We start from the raw sequence: 26,035 nt of genomic DNA on the forward strand, positions 1-26,035 counted from the left end.
TCATTTAAATAATATGTTGCTTTTCTATTTTTGTGGACAAGTTAACACTTTCCCACATTATACTTCATCTGTCAAATTTTTGCCTAATCAAGTGTGCTGCTTTGTCCTGGATGATGAGTTCCTTGATCGTTGTTGGAACTGCACTCATCCAGGCAGGTGGAGAGAGTTCCATCACACACCTGACCTGTACCTTGTATATGGTGGACAGGCTTTGGGGGAGTCAGGAGGTGAGTTACTTGCCACAGAATTCCAAGCCTCTATCATGCTCTTGTAACCACAGTATTTATATGGCTAGTCCAGTTCAGTTTCTGGTCATTGGTAACACCCAGGATTTCGATGCTTGGGGATTCACGATGGTAATGCCATTGAACATCAAGGGTACATGGTTCGATTCTCTTGCTGGAATTGGTTATTGCCTGGCAATTGTGTGGCACGAATGTTACTTGCCACTTATCAGCCTAGCCTGAATGTTGTCCAGGTCTTGCTGCATGTAGGCACAGACTGCTTCAGTATCTGAGGACTTGCGAATGGTATTGAACAGTGTGTAATCATCAGATAACATCTCCATTTCTGACCTCATGTTGGAGATAAGGCGATGATGATGATGGAGATGAAGAGCTGAAGATGGTTGGGCCTAGGGCATTACCCTGAGGAACTCCTGCAGCGTTGTCTTGGGGCTGGGATGATTGGCCTCCAACAATCACGACTATCTTCCTTTGTGCTAGATATGACTCCAACCAGTGGAGGCCTTCCCCCCCCGATTCCCATTGACTTCAGTTTTGTTCAGGCTCCTTGATGCCACACTTGGGTCGAATGCTGCCATGATGTCATCTCACCTCTGGAATTCAGCTCTTTTGTCCATGTTTGGACCAAGGCTTTAATGAGGTCTGGAGCTGAGTGGCCTTGGCGGAACCCAAAATGAGCATTGGTGAGATGATTATTGCTGCATAAGTGCCGCTTCCATAGCTTTACTGCTGATTGAGGGTAAACCTCTGGGGTGGTAATTGGCCAGATTGGATTTGTCTTGCTTTTGGTGAACAGGACGTGCCTGAACAGCTTTCCACATTATCAGATAGATGCCTGTATTGTAGTTGTACTGGAACAGCTTGGCTAGGGATGTGGCTAGTTCTGGAACACAAGTCTCCATTCCTAAGGACTTGATGTTGTCAGGGCCCATAGCCTTTGCAGTACCCAGTGCATTTAGCTGTTTCTTGATATCGGGTGGAGTGTATCGAATTGGCTGAAGTGGCACCTGTGATGCTGGGAACCTCAGGAGGCGGCTGAGATGGATCATCCAATTGGCACTTCTGGCTGAAGATGATTGCAAATGCTTCAGCCTTGTCTTTTGCACTGATGTGCTGGGCTCCGCCATCATTGAGGATGGGGATATTTGTGGAGGTTCCACCTCCAGTTAGTTGCTTACTTGTCTGCCACCATTCACAACTAGATGTGTCAGGATTGCAGAGCTTTGATCAGATCAGTTGGTTGTGGGATTGCTGAATTCTGTCTGCAGCATGCTGCTTCTGCTGTTTAGTATGCATGTAGTCCTGTGTTGTCACTTCATCAGGTTGGCACCTCCATTTTTAAGCATGCCTGGTGCTGCTCCTGGCATGCTCTCCTACACTCATTGAACCAGGATTCGTCCCCTGACTTGATAATGGTAGAGAGAGGTATATGCTGGGCCATGAGGTTACAGATTGTGGTTGAATACAATTCTGCTGCTGCTGATGGCCCACTGCACCTCATGGATGCCCAGTTTTGAGCTGCGTCTGAATTTATCCCATTTAGCACAAAACAAGATGCAGGGTGTCCTCCGTGTGAAGATGGGACTTTGTCTCCACAAGGCCTGTGTGGTGATCACTCCTACTAATATTGTTATAGACATGTATCTACGATGGGTAGATTTGTGAGGATGTGGTCAAGTAGGTCAAAAAGCCTATAATTGCGCAAAAATGGGAGGTAGGTCAGAAGATTGGACAGAATATAAAAAACAGCAAAGAATGACTAAAAGATTGATAAGGTAAAGTTAGAGTACAAGAGAAAGATGAAGACAGATAGTAAGAGTTTCTGTAGATATTTTAAAAAGTTAACAAAGTGAGTGTTGGTCCTATAAAAAGTGAGTCTGGGGAATTGATGGATAATAAGGAAATGGCAGATGAATTGAACAGATACTTTGCATTGGTCTTCACTGTTGGGGATACAAATAACATTATTAGCTGTAAGTCAGGAAATGGAAGGGAGGGAGGAACTCAAGAAAGTAATAATCACCAGGAAAGTGGTACTGAACCAATTGTTTGAGCTGCAGGCTGACAAATCCCCGGGTCCTGATGGACTTCATCCTAAGGTGTTTAAAAAAAGTGGCTCGTGAGATAGTTAGTTTTAGTTGCCCAAAATTCCCTAGATTCGGGGAAGGTTCCGTTAGATTAGAAAATAGAGAATGTAACTCCTTTATTCAAAAAGGGAGTGAGACAGAAAGCAGCAAACTACGGGCCAGTTAGCTTAACATCTGTCTTAGGGAAAATGTTAGAAGCTATTATTAAAGACATTATAGCAGGGCATTTAGAAAAATTGAAGGTAATCAGGCAGAGTCAATATGGTTTTGTGAAAGGGAAATCATGTTTAACCAATTTATTGGAGTTCTTTGAGGGAGTTACATGTGCTGTGGATAAAGGGGAACCGGTGGATGTATTGTACTTAGATTTCCAGAAGGCATTTGATAAGGTACCACATCAAAGGTTATTGCAGAAAATAAAAGCTCATGGTGTAGGAGGTAACATATTGGCATGGAAAGAAGATTGGCTAGCTAACAGGAAACAGAGTAGGCATAAATGGGTCACTTTCTGGTTGGCAAGATGTAACGAGTGGTATGTCACAAGGATGTGTGCTGGGGCCTCAGCCTTTTACAATTTATATAATTGACTTCGATGAAGGGACTGAAGGTATGGTTGCTAAATTTGCTGATGACACAAAGATAGGAAAGTAACTTGTGAAGAGGACATAAGGGGGCTCCAAAGACATATAGATAGGTTAAGTGAGTGGGCAAAGACCTGGCAAATGGAGAATAATGTGGGATGCTATACAGGGCATTGGTGAGACCACATCTGGAGTATTGTGTACAGTACTGGTCCTCTTATTTAAGGAGGGATGGAAATGTGCTGGAGGCAGTAAGGGAAGGTTTACTAGACTAATACCTGGAATGGTTGGGCTGTATTACGAGAAAAGATTGGACACGCTAGGCTCTGCTGAAATTTAAAAGAGTAAGAGGAAACTTGATTGAAATATCTAAGATCCTGAGGGGTCTTGACAGAGTGGATGTGGAAAGGATGTTTCCCCTTGTGGGAGAATCTAGAACTAGGGGTCACTATTTAAAATAAGGGGTCACCCATTTAAGACAGATGGGGAGAAATGTTTTCTCTGAGGGTCCTGAGTTTTTGGAATTCTCTTCCTCAAAAGCTGGTGGCAGCAGAGTCTTTGAATATTTTTAAGGCAGAGATAGATTGATTCTTGATAAATACGGGGGTGAAATGTGGAGTAACAGTTCAACCGTGAACTTATTGAATAGTGGAGCAGGCTCGAAGGACTGAGTGACCTACTCCTGCTCCTAATTCGTATGTTCTTATGTATGTTTTCCCCTCTTATTGGTTCTCTCACCACCTGCCCCAGGCCCAGTCTGGCAGATATATCCTTCAGGACTTGGCCAGCTCGGTGAGTAGTGGTGCTACTGGGCCACTCTTGATGGACATTTAAGTCTTCCACCCAGAGCGCTTTCTGTTACCTTGCTACCATCAGTGCTTCTTCCAGGTGGTGTTCAACATGGCAAACTGATTCCTCAGTTGAAGGAGGGCAGTAGGTGGTCATCAGCAGGAGGTTTCCTTGCCCATGTTTGACACTTCATGGGGTCTGAGGGCCACTCCCGACCGAATGCCACTGTGCCAAGATCTCTGTCCCACCGATAGGACAGACCCAGCGATGGTGATAGCGGAGTCTGGGGTATTGGATGTAAAATATGATTTCATGAGTATGATTATGTCAGGCTGTTGCTTGACTAGTCTGTGGGACAGCTCTCCTAATTTTGGCGCAAGACTGCAGATGTTGGTGAGGTTGGCAGGGTCGACTGGGCTGGGTGTGCCTTTGTCGTTTCTGATGTCTAGGTTGTGCTGGGTGGTTCGTCCGGTTTTATTAACTTTACTGTATGGTTTTATATAACTGAGTGGCATGCCAGAGAGCAGTTAAAAGTCAATCCTATATATGTGGGTCTGGAGTCACATGTAGGCCAGACCAGGTAAGGATGGCAGATTTCTTTCCCTAAAGGAAATTAGTGAATCAGATGGGTTTTTTTGACAATCCAGTAGTTTCATGATCAGCATTTTTGAGAGTACTTTTTTTATTCCAGATTTATTAATTGAATTTCAACTCCCCCAGTTGCCGTGGTGGCATTTGAATTCATGTCTCCAGCGCATTAGTTTAGGCCTCTGGATTACTAGTCCAGTAACATTGCCACTGTGCTACCATTCCCCAAATCATGGCTAACTATGCCTGTCGTGGTTTCACTTTGGAGATTGTGGAGATGCCTTGCTCGTGTCAAATGGAATGGTTAAAATAGTTTTTCTTTTACTTTCAAGTTTTCTGCCTGCACCAACACAGCTGTCCCAGGACCAGCTGGAAGCTGAGGAAAAGGCTCGCTCCCAACGAGTTAGACAGACGGCCTTAGTGGCATCGCGGAGAGAACCGCCACCATATGGGCACAGAAAGGGATGGGTTCCTCGTTCCTTGGAGGTAACATCTACAGTGTCTTGACATGGGCAAATGTCTTATCATTTATTCTGTATCATGTAATAGATGCATCACGTGCTTAAACTAAATACTAAATGTTTAGCCACAGCACTTGGTATTGGCTCTCAATGGGTTGCAGGTGTTCCATTTTTGTCAAAGAACTGCCGCAGCTTATAGCTGGGTCGGCGGGGGGGGGGGGGGGGGGGTGCGGCACGATAGCAGCAGATTGGATCCCAAATAGCACGTTTACTTTTATATCAAATGCTTAATTGGTTTAGTGAACATATATGCCATTCACATTTTGAGGTTAGCTGCTAATGTACACTAGATAATCATGTGATAGCAAATAACAAGGTAAAGTACTGGAAATGCACAGCAAGTTTATCAGCGTTTGAAGAGGAAAGGCTTTGACATTTCTGGTGTAGACTCTTATCAGAATAGATACTGACTGATTGTTTGGGTTTCCTGTATTTTATTGACTTCTAACATTTGCAGTTTGTTAAACTTTGCCTGGAGATGGGTCTTGTTTATAGGGAGATTGTATAAAAATACAAAAGTAGAATTCATAATTTAACATGGAAGTCCTTTGTTTGGGATCAACACTGACGATCAGCCCCTTGCAGTCTTGGACTTGTCGTAAGGTTCTAGTGAAATGCTGTCCATTCACTATTGACAAAAATCCTTAACTAGCAAGAACATCTTTGATAGTGCTCCACCTTGGTTGACATTTACCAATGTATACTATGACTGGAGGGTTACATGCAGCCCACTGCCCCCTCATCTGTGGACTTCAGCAGCCTTGTTGCTCCACAAATCTGAGTGAACTTGGAGCCCCTAGCGTCTGTATGTGTGATGGTGGGAAAATTATCGTGGCAGGTCTTGTGGGAGCGACCGTGCCACTGCTTGGCATTGTTCCTGTTTATAGGTGAAGGCCCCTGTGCTTTTGACAGCACTGCCAAATACCTAGTGGTTTGCATTGTTCTGAATGCAGCAGAGACCCCGGATCTCCTGATCTGCAGCATCACTTGTAGCTCAACCTCTGAAACTCACTATGCTTATCATAAAGCCCCATCAGAAGAGGCTGGCTCAGCTCCTCAGCCTTCAATCAGATGAACTATTTTAGTATTTTTTTAAACATGCAAAAAGAAGTATACCATTGCCTCTTTAGACCCATTCAAGTTCTTGTGCAGAGAAATGTGTCCCCATTTTCCAAATGAGCCTCCCAACAAAACTGAGGTTGGTGGCAGCAGTCAGTATGTAAACGTAAGGGAGCAATGTGCAGCAGCTGCATTGGATTCACTGTGAAAAAGCTGTAGTAAAAGTGCCTTAAAATCTTTTAACAGTTTGTCTTGAAGAATGGGCCAAATGTATAATTGTAAGAATCTGTCACAATTAATACCTGTGCGGCTAGCACCAGTTCACTTCCTAGACAAAAATGTCTGTGCTTTTACTGTGGTACTTTACAAAGATTCGTGGGTTTTTTTCTTAACTGAAGACAATTAGCAAAGCGACTATATTATATAAAATTTAAATAACCAATATGACTTGTCCCTGCAGAGAGATTCTAAATGTGACTTCGGATTTGGTAAAGATTTGGTCTTTGTTTTTATTTCTCCAGGATTTTGGGGATGGAGGTGCATTCCCAGAGGTCCACATGGCACAATTTCCATTGGAAATGGGCCGCAAGAAAAAGGTGTCCAATGCACTGGCAATTCAAGTGGATGCAGAAGGAAAGATCAAATTTGACGCTATTGCTAGACAAGGACAGTCAAAAGACAAGGTATTGCAACATGTATCCTAATGCCAGTTGATTCTTCTCCTCTGACCTGTTAAATTACCCTGTCTTTCATCTCCAGCAGTGGCATTGCAGGCTTGGAGCACCATCCAAGCACTTAGTGGTAATGTGAATTAATGCTTCAACATTCTGATTCTTGTGCTGTCCCAAATAATGTTTCTTTTAAATTGCAGCATGGTTATGAAGTGGTGGGAAGTAGAATTCTTCCTTTCATTAGAATGTTTGGTGTGCAGTTCTGAGGCAAACTCAAATAGTGTGTTGCATGTTGTTTCTAAATGATAATTGAACATCAATTTTTTTCCCCTGTTTAGGTGATATACAGCAAGTTTACAGATCTGATTCCTAAAGAGGTCATAAATGAAGATGATCCAGAGCTGCAGAGACCTGATGAAGAAAGTATAAAGGAGGTATGTTATATATAACTGTGTTGGTATATATGTATTGCCATGTGGTGCATTATAGGTTTGAGGGATATCGTCGGGATTAAATATGAAATAGTGAGAACCTGATGGGAGATTTGGAAAGGTGAGTTAGGTCGTCTAATCGTTTTCTGTCCAAACCATCACTTTGAACATGACTCCTTTACAATGTACATCGAACTGTTGAAAAGCATTGGAATTTGCACAGAGCCTTCTGTACTCCTATTTCTAAGGACATTGGTAAATTAACTGTGACATTCCCCACAGTCAATTACTGAATATATAGGATTTTTTAAAAATCTATTATATCCTGCTGATGGATTTATGAGAGACTTAAAGTTGCTCCTCAGGCCTTTAAATAGATCATGGTAGTTGACATAATAAATTTGAATGAGAGAAATCTATCCATGAATTCATGATATTTTCCAGGATGCCTCTGGGTCAGAAATCTGTGGGTTTATACCATACTTAAATGAATAATCTAGGCTTAACAGTATTGAGAGAGTGCTACCTTGTTACAGACTTTTTTTTTGGTGAGATCTTAAAGCCAGGCCAAGTCTTTCTGTTCCAATAGTTGGGTAGAACTGAAGATCCCATTGCACATTTTGTAGAGCGAGCCCTTCCTTGGCCAGCTCTACCAAACACATTAACTGGTCATTTTTTCTCAATTTCTGTAGGTAAAACTGGCGAATTGGCTGTCTTGTTTCCCTGTATATCAATAACATTTTGCATTTGTACTGCACCTCCAAGATGAAAAGAAATTCTGTGGAGTTTTACAGATAGTCACGTGGAAAATCGATGCTGTGTCAGGAAGGGATAGATTAGGATTGGAGAGTTGAACTGAGGAGATTTTAACGGAGTAAAGGCAGGTGGAGAGGCACAAGGGTTTAGGGAGGGAAGTCCTGAGAGTGAAACCTCTCCCGCCAATGGGGCAAAATGAAGGGACTACATTTCAGAAAGTCACTTACTGACTATGGACTACTTTGGAATGCCCTAGGATAAGAAAATTACTATATAAAGCCAAGTCACTTTCTTAGTCAGCATAATTGTTATTTGTGTGGTGAACTTTGTTCCTCCCGTCCAGCAACTTGGGGCATTTTGTTACATGAAAAGTTTAGAGATACAGCACTGAAACAGGCCCTTCGGCCCACCGAGTCTGTGCCGACCATCAACCACCCATTTACACTAATCCTACACTAATTCCATATTCCTACCACATCCCCACCTGTCCCTATATTTCCCTACCACCTACCTATACTAGGGGCAATTTATAACGGCCAATTTACCTATCAACCTGCAAGTCTTTGGCATGTGGGCGGAAACCGGAGCACCCGGAGGAAACCCACGCAGACACAGGGAGAACTTGCAAACTCCACACAGGCAGTACCCAGAATTGAACCCGGATCACTGGAGCTGTGAGGCTGCGGTGCTAACCACTGCGCCACTGTGCCAAAGTGTTATATGATTATAAGCTGTACACAGAATGGCTGTTCTTTTCATCTCTATTAAATCACTGCACTCCAAAATGTTGCATGCTTTGAGATATTTCAACATTATAAGTCTAATCTTTTTATGTTAACATAAAATGGGTGTCTATGTACTGTAATTAAGTTGGATGTAATTGAGCATGTTCTGAGTCCAGGCTAATTGATCCAGGGAGAAACACCGAAAGAATATATGCCAGTTAAAGTTCAGAGTTAGCACTTTCATTCATGAGCATTCTGATTTCTCAGTTGGTAAATATATTGCACACTGTGCTACTGAGTCATACAGTCCATCCAAGTCCCAGGTTCAGTCCCTGATCAGTGCTGAGTTGGTTAAGCTTACTTGGCGTAGCAATATGCTTACTATAATTAGCTACAGCATCACTCATAAAGAAAGGAAAAATCTCCTGATCGCTATCCAATGGCCCCTGTTGTAAAGTGTATGTCTCTAGATGATGGGTTTGTGATGCTCCTTTCAGTTAAATAGCCTACTGATATTCACAGTCAAGTTTCACACATGAATGGCCACAGACGTGAGATCTTGGATGCCTACCGATAACTCTGATAAAATTGGAGGAAAAAAGGCTTTTAATATCAGCATGAATACTTTTCAACGTTACTGCTAATCTTGTGCGGCAGTAGATAGTGTATTTTCTATCTGTTGAAAGCAAAACTGGAATGTTTACTACCGTTGAAAGAAAACCTCCTTAATTGTGGTTAGAATTACTCTCTAACCATTAGGAATAGGCAGTTTCATATGTTCTGCGTCCTAATGTTTGACACCTCAGTTTTAAGACTAATACAGTTTGACAGCTGACTTTGCCTTGGTTAACACAATCCATTAGTCCTTGAAAATGAAGATTGGAGGTAAAATTGCCCACGTTGTTTGGAGTATTAACCATATAACGCTTGGAGGTACGGCAATGCTTATTAACCTGCTAAATTCTCCACTTTCATTGCAGTTGACTGAAAAGACACGTTCGGCTCTTGAAAAACAAGTTTCACAGAAGGTTGCAGCAGCTATGCCTGTTCGGGCAGCCGAGAAACTAGCCCCTGCACAGTACATCAGGTTAGAAGGGTCACTCGAGCAGTATTCATGTTTTCAATGTCTGAAATAGCTTTTGAATGAGCACAATGTCGAAGTAATCGGTGCATCTAATATGTAATGCTTTGCAGTGCTTGAATGCAGTATCTGATTGCACTGTTGCTCCATGTGGTGAGCTTAGGTCAACCATCAGAAGGTGATAGTGAAAGCTTGAGAGTTTTTCCCTTTAAAGGAGAAAGGGGTAAATCCAGTAGATGGATTCCTCCTGCAATGTTTTCGGACTGATGATTGCATCCACTGTTGCTCCAAATGCTCGACTGTTTATAGTTCACCATGACTGTGTTGGCTGTAAAACACTAACATAAGCCAGACATCAGATCAGCTGCCCACACCCTCAGATGGGGGATGAATGTTGCAAAAAGATCTAAAGATGAGATGTAATTTCTCTCTCAATCTGGTGCCATTGGCTAGTACAGAAAAAGACACACTTCTTGCCTGCATAAAATTTTGATCAGTCTGGTATAATGATTTTACACATGTTACAGCTTAGGTGTTGGGAGGGGGAGGGGGAGTGGGAAGGGGGGAGGAATATTTGAGTCCCACTTCACTAATGACTGAATTTAAGAACGGGAGTAGTCCCATCCAGCGCCTTGAGCCAATTTCTCCATCGAATTGGATCACAGCTGATCTATACCTCTACTCCGTCTTTGTTCCCTGTGCCTCAATACTTTTACCTAACAAAAATCTAATGATCTCTGTGTTGAAAATTTCAAGTGACCCTGTATCTACAGCTCTTTGGGGAAACAAGTTCCAGATTTTCATTACCCTAGTCCTGATTTTATTTCATTTCTAAATGGCCTAGCTTTAATTTCGAGATTACGCCCCCCCACCAGATTAAATAATTTCTCTGTCTGCCTTATCGATTTGCTTTATCATTTTAAAATCCTCTATTAGATCAGTCTTCTAAACTCAACAACTTGTATTTATACAGCGCCTTTAATGAGGTAAAATGTTCCAAGGCGCTTGACAGGAGCATTATCAAACAAAATTTGACAGTGAGCCACATAAGGAGATATTGGGACAGGTGACCAAAAGCTTGGTCAAAAAGGCAGGCTTTATGGAGTGTCTTAAAGGAGGACAGAGGGGTTGGGGGATAGAATTCCAGAGTTTCTGGCCTAAGTAGGTGAAAGTATGGCTGCCTGTGATAGAGCAATTAAAATCGTGGATGCTCAAGAGGCCAGAATTGAAGTGGGGTACAGAGATAGGGACAGGCTAAGTTTAGGGTGGATTAGATGCCGGCCAGGAGAGGGTGGGAATAGTCAATTCTAGAGGTAACAAAGGCATTGGTGAGGGTTTCAGCAACAGACGAGCTGAGGCAGGGGTGGATTTGGGCAATGTTGCCAGGTGGAAATAGGTGATCTTGGTGATGGAGTGGATATGTGGGCAGAAGTTCAGCTCAGATGCCAAAATTGCAAATGGTCTGGTTCACCCTCAGACAGTTACCAGGAAGTCACTGGCTTGGGAATGCAGTATTTGGGAGCGACCAAAGAGAATAGCTTTAGTTTTCCCAATATTTATCTGGAGGAAAGCTTTGCTCATCCAGTACTGGATGTTGGATGAGCAGTATGACAGATCAGTGACAGTGAGGGGTGGAGAGAGGTGATGGTGAGGTAGAGCTGGGTATTGTCAGCGTACACATGGAACCTGATGTTGTGCTTATGAATGCTGTTGCCGAGGGACAGCGTGCAGATGAAAAACAGGAGGGGGCCAAGGATTGATCCTTGAGAGGTACTAGGAGAAAAAGTGTGATAGGAGAGAAGGCATTGCTAGTGATTCTCTTGTTATGACTCACAGTTTATCTCGTATCTCTTTGGATTGCAGTACATGCCTTGTTTTATTAGGAGCAGTGTAACTTTTAAAAACTGTGTACAGGTGTGTAAAAATTGACCATACCAGCAGATTAAACATTTTTTATTCTTCACTGTGCTCAGATACACTCCTTCTCAACAAGGTGTTGCTTTCAACTCGGGAGCTAAACAGAGAGTTATTAGGATGGTGGAAATGCAAAAGGATCCAATGGAACCACCTCGATTCAAGTAAGTGGATAGCAGTATAGAATGCAGACTTTTCAATGGTGCAGTTTTAGTTTTTGGGAATGATTCACAATGGTATTGCTGTTTTGTAACAGAGTCTAAAACTCAAAGTGGTGTCATGAAATCTGAATGTGCAAGGATCCCAACTTGACACATGGTAGGCTGATGCATTTTGATGTGATCAGAAATGACAGTGGGCAATTTCTTAGCCACAAATTGATTGGCAGTTCTGCTTCCGGTAATTATAGTGCATACTTTCCAATATTGAAGCTGGCGTCCGGATCAGAAACCTATGCGTGTTACTTCTCAACGGGTTATTTGTGACCAGTTCTGTGCTGTTATCTTTGTGTTTAGGATTAATAAGAAGATTCCTCGAGGTCCTCCATCGCCTCCTGCACCCGTCATGCACTCTCCAAGTAGAAAGGTAGGAGAACAGTCAGCTCATGCAAGATAGCAGTGGTCATCCATATTTCACTGAGGATTTTACTGGAGGTTTTTTCCTCTTTAAACTGTTATTAATAACACAGCAGCAGAAGTCCTAAGTCTAACAATACTGTAAGGGGTAAGGAGGGGAGGAATTTCTGAAATGTGTTCAGGAGAACTTCCTTGACCAGTATGTTCTTGGTCAAACTAAGAAGGAGGCATTGCTGGAAAATGGGTGAAGTGCACCAAGTGTCTTTGGGGGAGCACTTGGTTAAGAGTGATCTTTGTATCATAAGGTTTAGATTAGTAATGGAGAAGAACAAGGAATCAACTAAAGTAGAACTTCTAAATTGGAAGAGTGCTAACTTCAATGGGATGAGAGGGCATCTAGTCAGGATAAAATGGAACTAAAGATTGACAGGAAAATAGTAACAGTAACAATGGCTGATCTTTAAAGGGCAGAAGTTTCAAATACAGGCTAGGTACATTCCAATAAGAGGGAAAGGCAGGGGAACCAAAACCAGGACTCCTTAGATGATGAGGGAGATAGAGAATATGATGAAACAAAAAAAAGAGGGTATACAGTGCTTGTCAGGTGAATTCTTCAGTGAGAACCAGGCCAAATAGAGTAAATTGAGAAGGGAAGAGGAAAATAAGACTGTCAAAATGAGAATAGAATAGAGTAGCAGTTAGCATAAAAGGGAACCCAAAAATCATCATCTGGCATGTAAATAGTAAGAGGCAGGATGGGTCCTATTAAAGACAGAGTGTAATATATGCTTAGAGGCACAGGACAAGGCTAGAATATTTAATGAGTACTTTGTATTGGTGTTTACTTAGGAAGAGGCTGACAAAGTATCAGTAGAAACGGAGATGGTAGAGGTAATGGATGGGATGAAAATTAAAAGGCAGGAGGTACTAGAAAAGCTGGCTAATGCTGAAGAGTGGATAAGTTGCCTGGTCCGGATGGCTTGCATCCCAGGTTGCTAAAGGAAATGGGCGTGGCGTTGGCAGAAGGGCATGTTATAATCTTCCCTAGATATGGGGAAGATGCCAGAGGATTGGAGACTGGCAAATGTGACGCCCTTATTCAAGAAAGGGTGGAAGGACAGTCCTGGAAACCACAGGCCAGTTAGTTTAACAGTTCAGTGGTTGGTAAGGTTTTAGAAACCGTAATCAGGGAAGAAATCAACAAGCACTCGGAAAGGTTTGAGTTAATTAGGGAGAGCTGGCATGGATTTGTAAAAGGCAGATTGTACTTGACTAATCAAATTGAATTTGAAGTAACAGAAGGTTGATGGAGGGAAAGCAATGGATGTTATCTATATTGATTTTAAGAAGTACTACGTAAAAACCTGGTTAACAAAATTGAGGCTCGTGGATTGAGAGGGTCAGTGGCACCTTGAATAAAAAAAATTGGCTTAAGGACAGAAAACTGCGAGTCGTGGTAATTGGTTGTTTTTCAGACTTTGAGGATGGTAGACAGTAGTGTTCCCCAAGGATTAGTGCTGGGACCACTGCTATTTTTTTTTGAGGTATAAGAGAAGACTTGGATAATGGAGTACAGAGCAAAATTTGCCAATGATACCTGACTTGAAGGTGTAGCAGTGAGGATGATACCAATTGACTGCAACAGGATATAGACTAGCAGAATGGGAAGACAAGTAGCAAATAGAATTTAATACAGAGAAGTGTGAGGTGATGCATTTTGGCATAGGGATTGGACGAGGCAAGATAGAGTTAATGGTGCAGTTCTATAGTGTGTGTGCAGGGACAGAGGTACCTGGGGGTTCATGTGCATAGATCTTTGAAGGTGGTAGAACACATTGAGAGAGTAATTAGCAAAGCATATGGGATCTTGGGCTTCGTAAATAGAGGCAGAGTACAAAAGCAGGGAAGTTATGCTGAACCTTTATAAAGATCTGGTTAGGCCCCAACTGGAGTTCTGGTCACCACACTTATTAGGAAGGATGTAAGGGTCCTTGAGAGGGTACAGGGGAGATTTACCAGAATGGTTCCAGAGATGGGGGATTTTAGTTACAAGGTTAGGTTGGAGAAGCTGGGGTTGTTCAACTTGGGGTAAAGGAGATTGAGGGGAGATTTGATAGAGATGTACAAGATTGTGACAGGTTTAGATCAGGTAGACAAATAAAAGTTCTTCCTATTAGCTAATGATACAAGGACTAGGGGACACAGATTTAAGGTTTTGGGCAAGAGATGCAGGGGGAATGTGAGGAAGAACTTCTTTACACAGTGAGTGATGATGACCTGGAACTCGCTGCCTATGAGGGTGGTGGAAGCAGACACGATGAATGATTTCAAAAGGAAATTGGATGGACACTTGAGGGAAATAAACTTTTAGGGCTATGGGGATCGAGCGGGAGAGTGGGACTGACTGGATTGCTTTACAGAGAGCTGGCATGGACTCGATGGGCTGAATTGCTTCCTTCTGTGCTGCAATGAGACCAAATTTTCATTGATCGAGAAGTAACTTTGGGTGACTCCATAGCTCTAGCAATAATGAATTAAATCTCCTTGCCAGAATTACGGCTTTGGTGCCATTCAAATTTGATTACTGCAGATAGATTAAAACTTGCTTGTTATCTTTAGGCAGCAAGGTGACGTTTGCTGGAAAAACTGAGTAGGGGACTGATAAATCAGAGCAACAAGTATTGCTTACAGCTATGCAACTTTCAGTAGAGAAATAGAAAACAGTATAATCACTCTGCAGCAAAGGAAAACACAGCCCTGCTGTTAAAAATACTTGATTTTATTGGGCAATCTGCTGTGCATTAAAGACATCCTTGGGAGAATCAAATGCACCTAAAAATAACCTCAAACAAATGTTGGCATGTATTCCAAGGCATCATGGGTTCACATGTTGACTAATGGTTAATGATAACATCTGAACCCTGGATGTTTGCCTGCCTGTGCGTAATCCTTTTTTTAAACTTACTTTTCCTACCAGTCTTTTCCTCTCTTTGTATCATGTAAACAGTAAACCTTGGTGAGGTATAATTCCATGAGTGCCCTCACAGTACCTTGGCCAACTGTCCATTTGTCACCTTGAGAGTATCGACAGGCTATTTTGATCATCACAGCTGCCTCCCGTTCACAAGTACGCTTACAGCAAGGGTTGCTGCATAACAGTCGGTGAGTCACTAACTAACATGCATTATTCTAAGATCATCAAAAGACCAAAGAGTTTTTTTTTTTAACACATTAAAACATGGAATTTCTCTGAAAACTGGTGGATGCAGAATCCATCATAGCTTTTAATAGGCAAGTTGATCAAGTTTGAAAAAGGAAAAGCTTAAAGGGTATGGGAAGAGAGGACTAAATGGATAGCTCTTTCAAAGAGGCAAAATGTGTCAAATGGCCATCTTCAGTGCTGTAAAATTCAAAGATCAGGTGCATGAACTCGGGCCTATTTTTGTTGTCCCCCTAATCCCAAAATACTGAGCCTGCTTTAGAAGCACATACTCTCAGCGGACACTCCAGTGCAATGATTTCTGGGATAAAACCAAGGTGATGCCACCTGTCTGCATAGAGCAAAGCATTTCATGGTACTGTACAAACAGATGGACTTTTCCTGGTGTTTAAACTCCTTCATCCTGACCAAAGCAAACATTTAACTGGTGATTTATGTATTGTTGCCTACATAATAATTTTCACGTGACTGTACTTCAAAAGCATTTCATGTGAAGCACTTTGGGACGTCCTCAAATGCATGTTAGTTTGTTCCTACTTGAATTCTGAAACCTTATAAGACAGCTGTCACAATAGTGTGTTTATTTTTTCAAGTTGCCTGTGCTGTGAAGAAGCTGAGAGCTTTCCTTTCCCTGACTCCTTGTTTGAGTTTCTTGGATTCCGTTAAATCAGCATTTTGATATCTTTGTTTCAGATGACTGTGAAAGAACAGCAAGAGTGGAAAATACCTCCATGTATATCAAACTGGAAGAATGCAAAGGTAATGAGACTCTGACCTTTTTTGCAATCCCTTTAAAAACTAGCCAGTTTACAGTAAAATGTTCACTTTACCAGCCCCAATAACCCAGTGAATGGCTTAAAATAATTCAGGCTGCATTTTTGATTTAGTTGAAAAAGAAATCTCCTAGTTCAGTTCAGTGCAAAACAAAGGTGGCAGTAATAAGATTATTGATCAAGCAGCAGACAGTTAACTTAAAAGATTCATTTTAAAATGTATCTTTAACGGTGTGTTCTGATACTCATTATCGCACACTATACATTGATAATGAAACTTGGAGCATGCATTTGGAGAGGCTTTTCTGCAACTGGCTTCAAAGTTTGGATAAAGTTTTCTTGGTTGGCATCATACAAACTGAACTGGTGATAAATGTCTGACTTGCATATGCTTGGAAAAAGTCAAAAAAACCGACTATTTTTTAGTGGGTGGGAAAGTAGGGCTACTGTTTGAAAGGTGATAGCAGTAACTTCCTGAAGGAGAAAAGAGGAGTGTGAAACTTAGCAGAGGTCACGACCACCTCGCTCGCTTTCCCCGGTCTCACTTCTGAACTGTTTTTGTCCCTGACCATAATATTCACTGTCTTTAGTTTAGGCTGACTTCAGCAAAACCTTCCAAATGTTGCTCACAAGGTGCGCAATCATTGCATACTTGGATGGCATGTCTCGAATAGCTGGATGTGGAACGCCAGCTCTGGCAGTGGAAATCTGAACCTTGGCATATCTGCTTACATGAGGAAATTTGTCGGAAGGGGCTGCAATCTGTTAGGAACTCTGTGTAAATCTGATGTATTTCTCAACTGAATATGCCCCCAGGGAAATTGTCATTATGTTCAAATAGTATTGTATGAATGTTCCTGAATCTGCTGAAATGTGATCTCCAAACACATACGAAGGACGTTGAGCATTGCAGTTAATTAAAATTTTGACCCAGGGCTTCGATAAATGATCTATAATTATCAGAAAAATGGATTTATTCACATACTTTAATATTTTGACAAGTTTTATCATTCAGTGAACAGAAGCTATTTCCTGCAAACTATATGTGCATCACATGTATTCCAGTATTTTACTATTTTTCTCAGCTGTGCTCCACTGCATAATATTTTCTGGTACATTTGTACTGGGGGACGTGGGCAACTCTCTGGTAGTTTTTTCTTTTTATCAGTGGCAGTCTGAACTGGTAATCAACTGGCATGCAGACTTGCAAGTAAAACTGTACAGATCCTTATCAAAAGCCTCCATTCTTGGAGGATCTTATTAAAATATCGTGAAGTTGAAAATCTACATTCCTGGGCTGCTGAGTCAGCAGATCAGACTGTCAGTAGTTGCATTCCCATGTCTTTTTTTTAATCTTTTGTGTTGCCCTTGTTTTTTCTGATTAGGATATTGGATGCACATTTGTACAGCTCTTCTTTATGTGCTTCTATTGTGTGTTCCAGGGCTATACCATTCCATTAGACAAGCGCCTGGCTGCTGATGGCCGAGGACTTCAAACCGTTCACATCAATGAGAACTTTGCTAAGCTTGCAGAGGCTCTCTACATTGCAGACAGAAAGGTATTCTATTTTTCTTGAACTTCTGAAATGTTGCAAAGTGAAACCTCGTGATCTGTTTGCTTTTGTTCATGTTTAACCTTAAGATCATTAGAAGCAGTTCTGCTCCCTAACTGTCCTATGTTTGCACATAGGCTCGTGAAGCTGTAGAGATGCGAGCACAAGTTGAAAGGAAAATGGCTCAGAAGGAGAAAGAAAAGAAGGAGGAGAAGCTCCGAGAATTGGCTCAGATTGCCAGGGAGAGGAGAGCTGGTATCAAGACTCACATAGAGAAAGGTATGAGACATTTGTAAAGAAAGACCCTGTCTAACAAAATTGTTGGTACCACATATTCAATATCAATGGACTTGGTTACTTTCAAGGTTTAAACCCTTAAATTAACCTGATTTTGAAAAAGAGAATGCAACTGTAAAAATAAAATTGACTGTTTTGCAATAGTTCTCAGTGCAGAACATTTTACTTTTTTTCTAGTGCCATCCTTGGGGAAGAGAGCACTTCACCTCTGTTGCACAAAACTAGGATGTGAGGAACAATGGATTGAGATTATTACTGTCTTTTTTTTGCCCACTGACCCCAAAAGGTTCTGACCTCAGTTTGCCCCCAATAGCACTGCAATTTAGATCAAGTTGTGTGATGATGACCAACCTGAATCCACATCCCACGCCTGTAGTGACATTGCAGTATATTGGGATAGCAGTTGGCTGCACCACCAAACTCTGAGTTAGTTGAAACAAGACAAGCTATACAGACGCTTGAGGACATGACGAACAGAAAATGACTGCGTGGTGCAACAAACATGCACCATTTTAATTGGCCTGTTTTATTTCTAATTTGCACCTCTATGAAAGGGAGAGTACATCCAAAATATTTACATTTCCATTCAAAAGTCTGATCGTCAGTAGTCACATGCAGAATGGGTACCCTTTTGTTCAAAAAAAAACTCCTTGTATAGTTTATTTATTAAAAGTCGTGTAATAAGTGATTTTTTTTTAAAAGAGGAAAATGAAACTAGAGAGCGGGATGAAATTCGACATGAAAGACGAAAAGAACGACAGCATGACCGCAATCTTGCCCGGGCAGCCCCAGATAAGAGGTATGTCTCAACTTGATGAATCTTTGAGAAATTTCATTTATTTGTGGATCAGTGCATGCTGGATAAAGTAACAAAGTAAATGTTCTCACCTCAATATCTCTGGCCTCCAGCTTGTCGCATATTTTCTAAAAAACAAACTTGCAATTACGTAGCATCCATTCACATCCTCAGGACGTCCCAAAGCACGTTACAGTCAAGGAATTACTTCTGAAGTGTAGTCACTGCTGTTTTGTAGGTTTGTAGGGAAATGCAGCAAACAATTTGTGGGCTTCGCCATCAGAAACTCCTTGCTCAGCATGATAGAGCCTCCCTCAAATGGCTCGGAACGCATACTGTCCATCCGACTGCTCACCACCTCTGGCCCAGTACACCTACTCAGCATCTATGCTCCAACACTCTGCTCCCCACCTGAAGCTAAAGATCAGTTCTACAAGGAACTCCATAACACCATTAGCAGCATCCCCAACACCGAACACCTATTCCTGCTGGGGGACTTTAATGCCAGGGTTGGTGCCGACCATGACTCATGGCCCTCCTGCCTTGGGTGCTGTGACGTTGGAAGGATGAATGAGAACGGGCAGAGACTGCTTGAGTTGTGTACCTATCATAACCTCTGCATCACCAACTCGTTCTTTCACACTAAACCCTGTCACCAGGTTTCATGGAGGCACCCAAGATCGCGTCGTTGGCACCAGCTCGACCTCATTGTCACAAGGCGAGCCGCCTTAAACAGTGTTCAAATCACACGCAGCTTCCACAGTGCGGACTGCAAGACCGACCACTCCCTGGTGTGCAGCAAGGTTAGACTCAGACCAAAGAAGTTGCATCATTCCAAGCAGAAAGGCCACCCACGCATCAACACGAGCAGAATTTCTCACCCACAGCAGTTACAAAAATTTCTAAATTCACTTGTGTCAGCCCTTCAAAACACTCCCACAGGGGATGCTGAGACCAAGTGGGCCCACATCAGAGACGCCATCTATGAGTCAGCTTTGACCACCTACGGCAAAAGTGCGAGGAGAAATGCAGACTGGTTTCAATCTCATAATGAAGAGCTGGAACCTGTCATAGCCGCTAAGCGCATTGCACTCTTGAACTACAAGAAAGCCCCCAGCGAGTTAACATCCGTAGCACTGGGGAGGTGGTGGCATAGTGGTATTATCACTGGAATAGTACCCAGTAACACAGGGTATTTCTCTGGGGACATGGGTTCGAATCCCACCACTGCAGAAGGTGGAATTTGATTTAGGGCGGCACAGTGGCACAGTGGTTAGCACCGCAGCCTCACAGCTCCAGGGACCCGGGTTCGATTCCGGGTACTGCCTGTGTGGAGTTTGCAGGTTCTCCCTGTGTCTGCGTGGGTTTTCTCCGGGTGCTCCGGTTTCCTCCCACAAGCCAAAAGACTTGCAGGTTGATAGGTAAATTGGCCATTATAAATTGTCACTAGTATAGGTAGGTGGTAGGGAAATATAGGGACAGGTGGGGATGTTTGGTAGGAATATGGGATTAGTATAAATGGGCACAGACTCGGTGGGCCGAAGGGCCTGTTTCAGTGCTGTATCTCTAATCTAAAACAGCCAGGCGCTGCGCAAACGACTACTGGCAACACCTATGCAGTCATATTCAGCTGGCCTCAGACACCGGAAACATCGGAGGAATGTATGATGGCATTAAGAGAGCTTTTGGGCCAACCATCAAGAAGATCGCCCCCCCCTCAAATCTAAATCGGGGGACATAATCACTGACCAACGCAAACAAATGGACCGCTGGGTTGAGCACTACCTAGAACTGTACTCCAGGGAGAATGTTGTCACTGAGACTGCCCTCAAGGCAGCCCAGCCTCTACCAGTCATGGATGAGCTGGACCTACAGCCAACAAAATCGGAACTCAGTGATGCCATCGATTCTCTAGCCAGCGGAAAAGCCCCTGGGAAGGACAGCATTACCCCTGAAATAATCAAGAGTGCCAAGCCTGCTATACTCTCAGCACTACATGAACTGCTATGCCTGTGCTGGGACGAGGGAGCAGTACCTCAGGACATGCGCGATGCTAATATCATCACCCTCTATAAAAACAAAGGTGACGGCGAGGTGACTGCAACAACTACCGTGGAATCTCCCTGCTCAGCATAGTGGGGAAAGTCTTTGCTCGAATCGCTCTAAACAGGCTCCAGAAGCTGGCCGAGAGCGTCTACCCTGAGGCACAGTGTGGCTTTCGTGCAGAGAGATCCACCAATGACATGCTGTTCTCCCTTCGTCAGATACAGGAGAAATGCCGCGAACAACAGATGCCCCTCTACATTGCTTTCGTTGATCTCACCAAAGCCTTTGACCTCGTCAGCAGACGTGGTCTCTTCAGACTACTAGAAAAGATTGGATGCCCACCAAAGCTACTAAGTATCATCACCTCATTCCATGACAATATGAAAGGCAAAATTCAACATGGTGGCTCCTCATCAGAGCCCTTTCCTATCCTGAGTGGCGTGAAACAGGGCTGTGTTCTCGCACCCACACTTTTTGGGATTTTCTTCTCCCTGCTGCTTTCACATGTGTTCAAGTCCTCGGAAGAAGGAATTTTCCTCCACACAAGATCAAGGGGCAGGTTGTTCAACCTTGCCCGTCTAAGAGCGAAGTCCAAAGTACGGAAAGTCCTCATCAGGGAACTCCTCTTTGCTGACGATGCTGCTTTAACATCTCACACGGAAGAGTGCCTGCAGAGTCTCAGCGACAGGTTTGCGGCTGCCTGCAATGAATTTGGCCTAACCATCAGCCTCAAGAAAACGAACATCATGGGACAGGACGTCAGAAATGCTCCATCCATCAATATTGACGACCACGCTCTGGAAGTGGTTCAAGAGTTCACCTACCTAGGCTCAAATATCACCAGTAACCTGTCTCTAGATGCAGAAATCAACAAGTGCATGGGAAAGGCTTCCACTGCTATGTCCAGACAGGCCAAGAGAGTGTGGGAAAATGGCACACTGACACGGAACACAAAAGTCACAGTGTATCAAGCCTGTGTCCTCAGTACCTTGCTCTATGGCAGCGAGGCTTGGACAATGTATGTCAGCCAAGAGCGACGTCTCACTTCATTCCATCTTCGCTGCCTCTGGAGAATACTTGGCATCAGGCGGCAGGACCGTATCTCCAACACCGAAGTCCTCGAGGCGGCCAACATCCCCAGCTTATACACAGTACTGAGTCAGCGGCGCTTGAGATGGCTTGGCCATGTGAGCCGCATGGAAGATGGCAGGATCCCCAAAGACACATTGTACAACGAGCTCGCCACTGGTATCAGACCCATCGGCCGTCCATGTCTCCGCTTTAAAGACGTCTGCAAACGCGACATGAAATCCTGTGACATTGATCACAAGTCGTGGGAGTCAGTTGCCAGTGTTCGCCAGAGCTGGCGGACAGCCATAAAGGCGGGACTAAAGTGTGGCGAGTCGAAGAGACTTAGCAGTTGGCAGGAAAAAAGACAGAGGCGCAAGGGAAGAGCCAACTGTGTAACAGCCCCGACAATCAAATTTTTCTGTAGCACCTGTGGAAGAGCCTGTCACTCTAGAATTGACCTTTATAGCCACTCCAGGCGCTGCTCCACACACCACTGACAACCTCCAGGCGCTTACCCATTGTCTCTCGAGATAAGGAGGCCAAAGAGATTAGCAAACAATTTGTACACAGCAAGGATCCACGAACAGCATTGAGAAAAATGAACAATTAAATGTCTTTGATGCGGATGGTTGTCGGATGCATTTTGGCCAGTAAACCAGGAGAGAACCCCTGCTCTTCGAAATACTGATGTGGGACATATTACACTGTTTAATGCCTCACCTGAAAGATGGCACTTGTAATAAAGTAATATTCCCTCAGTACTGCGCTGAAATGTCAGCATGGTATTTGTGTTCAAGTCTCTGGAATGGACTTTGAACCCACAACACTCCGAGGGGACACGAAGCCAAGGATGACATTAATAAAAATGTTTCTGGAGGCAGTGCAAGTTGATTTTTCAAGCCAATTAGTATAACCCTCTGGATAGGTTTGTTTAAATTTTATATTTTAATTGCATGAAGTTCAGCATATTTCAGAAATTCTTTATGGGTGAGCATGGAGTGTTCTAACATGCTCTAATCTGCACTGAGTTTCTGTACAAGTTTCACGGTGGCAACTGAGTTCACTGTCTAAGTAATTCCACTTGTTTAAATATCAGGACCAAGCTGCAGAGGGATCAGGACCGAGACATCAGTGAGCTGATTGCCTTGGGTGTACCAAATCAACGTACATCGACTGAAATACAGTACGACCAAAGACTCTTCAACCAGAACAAGGTAAAATAAAATGACCATTACAAAGGAATGTCCCCTAACAAGAGCTTTATGCAGTTGTCTGCCACTTCTTCGACATGTGACTGTCCAGAAAATTATCTGTTGCTTATATTTGCTTTCCCAAGTTGTCCAGGTTTCTCTTCAGCCATCAGATGGATCATAGTTTCCAAGTTATACATTCCATCTAGCAAATATGGAACATAGTCCAATGAATCTGCTGAAAAGACACTTCCTCCTGATTGACACTGCCACAAACTCTGCTCTTTTCCCCCTCCCCCCCACCATTTCCATCACTCTCCCTGACAACTATCTGAGACTGAACCAGACTGTTGGCAACCTTGGTGTCAAATTTGACCCGAAAATTAACTTGCAGCCCCATAGTCAAGCCATCACTAAGACTGCCTATTTCCACCTCTGTAACATCACCAAACCCCACCCCTGCCTCAGCTCTTCTGCTGCTGAAACCCTCAACCACGCCTTTGTTACCTTCAGACTTGGTCTAACACGCTCCTGGCTGCCTCCCACATTCTGTCCTCCCTAAACTTGTCATCCATAACTCTGCTGCCCATGTTCGAACTCGCATCAAATCCCATTCACCCATCACCCCTCTCCTTGCCACACTCCCGGTTAAACAATGCCTCAGTTATAAAAAATTCTCATCCTTGTTTTCAAATCCCTCCATGGCATGGCCCCTCTCTATCTCTAATCTCCTCCAACCCCGCCACCCTCTGAGATATCTGCACTCCTCTAATTCCAGCCGATTGAGGATTCCAATTTTTAATCACTCCGCCTTTGGTGGTCGTGCCTTCAGCTGTCGAGGACCTAAGCTCTGGAATTCCCTCCCTACACCTCTCTGCCTCACTCTCCTTAAAGGCACTCTGACCCAGTTATTGGTCATCTGCTCTAATATCTCCCATGTGCCTCGGTGACATATTTTGTTTATAATGCCTCTATGGGACGTTTTATTACATTAAAGTCGCTATATGAATACAAGTTATTATTGGACTGATTTAGTAGTGGAAAAAGTAACCAGTGTTGTCACTTGACCCGTACACTATATAGGAACATAGCAGTAGGCCATTCAGCCTGTTGAGCCTGCTCTGCCATTCAATTAGATCATGGTTGATCATCTACCTCATGACCACTTTCCTGCACTATCCCCATATCCGTTGATGTCATGAGTATCCAAATATCTATCAATTTCTGTCTTGAACATGCTCAATGATTCAGTTTCCACAGCCCTCTGAGATAGAGAATTCCAAAAGTTCACCATCCTCTGAGTGAAGAAATTCCTCCTCATCTCAGTCTTAAATGACCTATCTCTTATTGAGACTATATCTCCTGGCTTGACTCAAGAGCCAGGAGAAACATCCTATCTACATCTACCTTGTTATGCCCTGTAAGAAGTTTGTAAGTTTCAATGGGATCACCCCTCATTCTTTGAAATTCTGGAGAATACAGGCCCAGTTTCCTCAATCTCTCTTCATAGAACAGTCCTGCCATTCCAGGGATTAGTCTGGTCAACTTCCATTGCACATTCTCTATGGCAAGTATATACTTCCTTAGATGAGGAGACCAAAACTGTACACAATACTCCAGGTGAGGTCTCACCAAGGTGCTGTACAATTGCAGCAAGACTTCTTTACTGCTGTACTCAAATCCCCTTGCAATGAAGACCAACATACCATTTGCCTTCCTAATTGCTTTCTGCACCTGCATGCTAGTTTTTAGTTCCTCATGAAGGACACCCAGGTCCCTTTGGACATCAACACATTTTAAAAAAAATTATGTCTTTCTGTTTTTTCTACCAAAGTGAATAACTTCACACTTGTTAACATTATATTCCATCTTTCATTTTCTTGCCCATTCATTTAGCCTGACCAAGTCTCCTTGCGTGCTTCTCGCAACTCCCATTCCAACCTAGTTTTGTGTTATAAGCAAATTTGGAAATATTACATTTGGTTCCCACATCCAAATCATTTATATAGATTGTGAACAGCTCTGGCCCCAGCACTGATCCTTGTGGTTACCCCTCGAGTCACAGCCTTCCTACTATTTTCTGTCTGTTAACCAATTCTCAATCCATACCAGTATATTATCCCCAATCCCATGTGTTCTAATTTTGCCTTCTGAAAATCCAAATACACCCCATCCACTGGTTCTCCTTTATGCTTTAAGTAACATCCTCAAAAAACTCCCAATAAGTTTATCAAACATAATCTCCCTTTCATAAATCCATGTTGACTGTCCAATAATATTTTCTGTGTCTATTACATCCATTATAAAAGATTTTATACTACTTAAAGGGGAGGGAAGAATCCCATTTAAGTCAATACACTGCACTGTGCTAATGCACTTAGTGATGCTCTTAACTTGCCAGCTCAGATTGCTCCCAACTCTACCACAATCATTAGTGCTTTGTCCCAGTGTTATACAGGGAAAAATGTTCTACGACCTCCACCCACATTTCAAATGCATAACATTTCACATATCCGCCACTATCACCATTAGTCTTGCCCCTTTTCTGTTACAAAAAGGTGAGTTGTGAAGTAGGTGAGCTTTAAAATGCCCCCTTTTAATATACTGTTTTGTGTCCCATTGTCATACTGTTATGCTTTAGTTTGTCGTGTTATTTTACATGGCTTAAAAAGCTCCTTCCTTTTATTGTAACTCAGTTCCTTGATGCTCAGTATAATGTCTCTCCTACAGGGCTTGACTGTCTCCTTGTGTAAAAATATGATCTAAACAATTCAATCGTGATGACTTGATTCTACTGTTTCGGCTATATTTTTTTTTAGAACATTACAGCGCAGTACAGGCCCTTCGGCCCTCGATGTTGCGCCGACCTGTGAAACCATCTGACCTACACTATTCCATTTTCATCCATATGTCTATCCAATGACCACTTAAATGCCCTTAAAGTTGGCGAGTCTACTACTGTTGCAGGCAGGGCGTTCCATGCCCCTACTACTCTCTGAGTAAAGAAACTACCTCTAACATCTGTCCTATATCTATCACCCCTCAACTTAAAGCTATGTCCCCTCG

The 26,035-nt window shown here is 43.0% G+C and overlaps 1 protein-coding gene across 1 annotated transcript in view; it reads left to right on the plus strand.

Moving 5' to 3' along the window:
• The window catches only part of snw1 (SNW domain containing 1), a 35,261-nt gene that overhangs the window by 5,058 nt on the left and 4,168 nt on the right, over window positions 1-26,035 (plus strand). Inside the window, exons 2-12 of the mRNA XM_068038605.1 lie at window positions 4,623-4,776; window positions 6,392-6,553; window positions 6,880-6,975; window positions 9,434-9,540; window positions 11,508-11,612; window positions 11,964-12,033; window positions 15,937-16,002; window positions 17,459-17,575; window positions 17,707-17,848; window positions 18,569-18,665; window positions 22,876-22,993. Of these exons, the coding sequence (XP_067894706.1) occupies window positions 4,623-4,776; window positions 6,392-6,553; window positions 6,880-6,975; window positions 9,434-9,540; window positions 11,508-11,612; window positions 11,964-12,033; window positions 15,937-16,002; window positions 17,459-17,575; window positions 17,707-17,848; window positions 18,569-18,665; window positions 22,876-22,993 (1,234 nt within the window). The remainder of the gene's footprint in view (window positions 1-4,622; window positions 4,777-6,391; window positions 6,554-6,879; window positions 6,976-9,433; window positions 9,541-11,507; window positions 11,613-11,963; window positions 12,034-15,936; window positions 16,003-17,458; window positions 17,576-17,706; window positions 17,849-18,568; window positions 18,666-22,875; window positions 22,994-26,035) is intronic.

The sequence above is a fragment of the Heterodontus francisci genome, chromosome 9 (assembly GCF_036365525.1).
Source record: "Heterodontus francisci isolate sHetFra1 chromosome 9, sHetFra1.hap1, whole genome shotgun sequence".
In the NCBI taxonomy this organism is placed as follows: Eukaryota; Metazoa; Chordata; class Chondrichthyes; order Heterodontiformes; family Heterodontidae; genus Heterodontus; species Heterodontus francisci.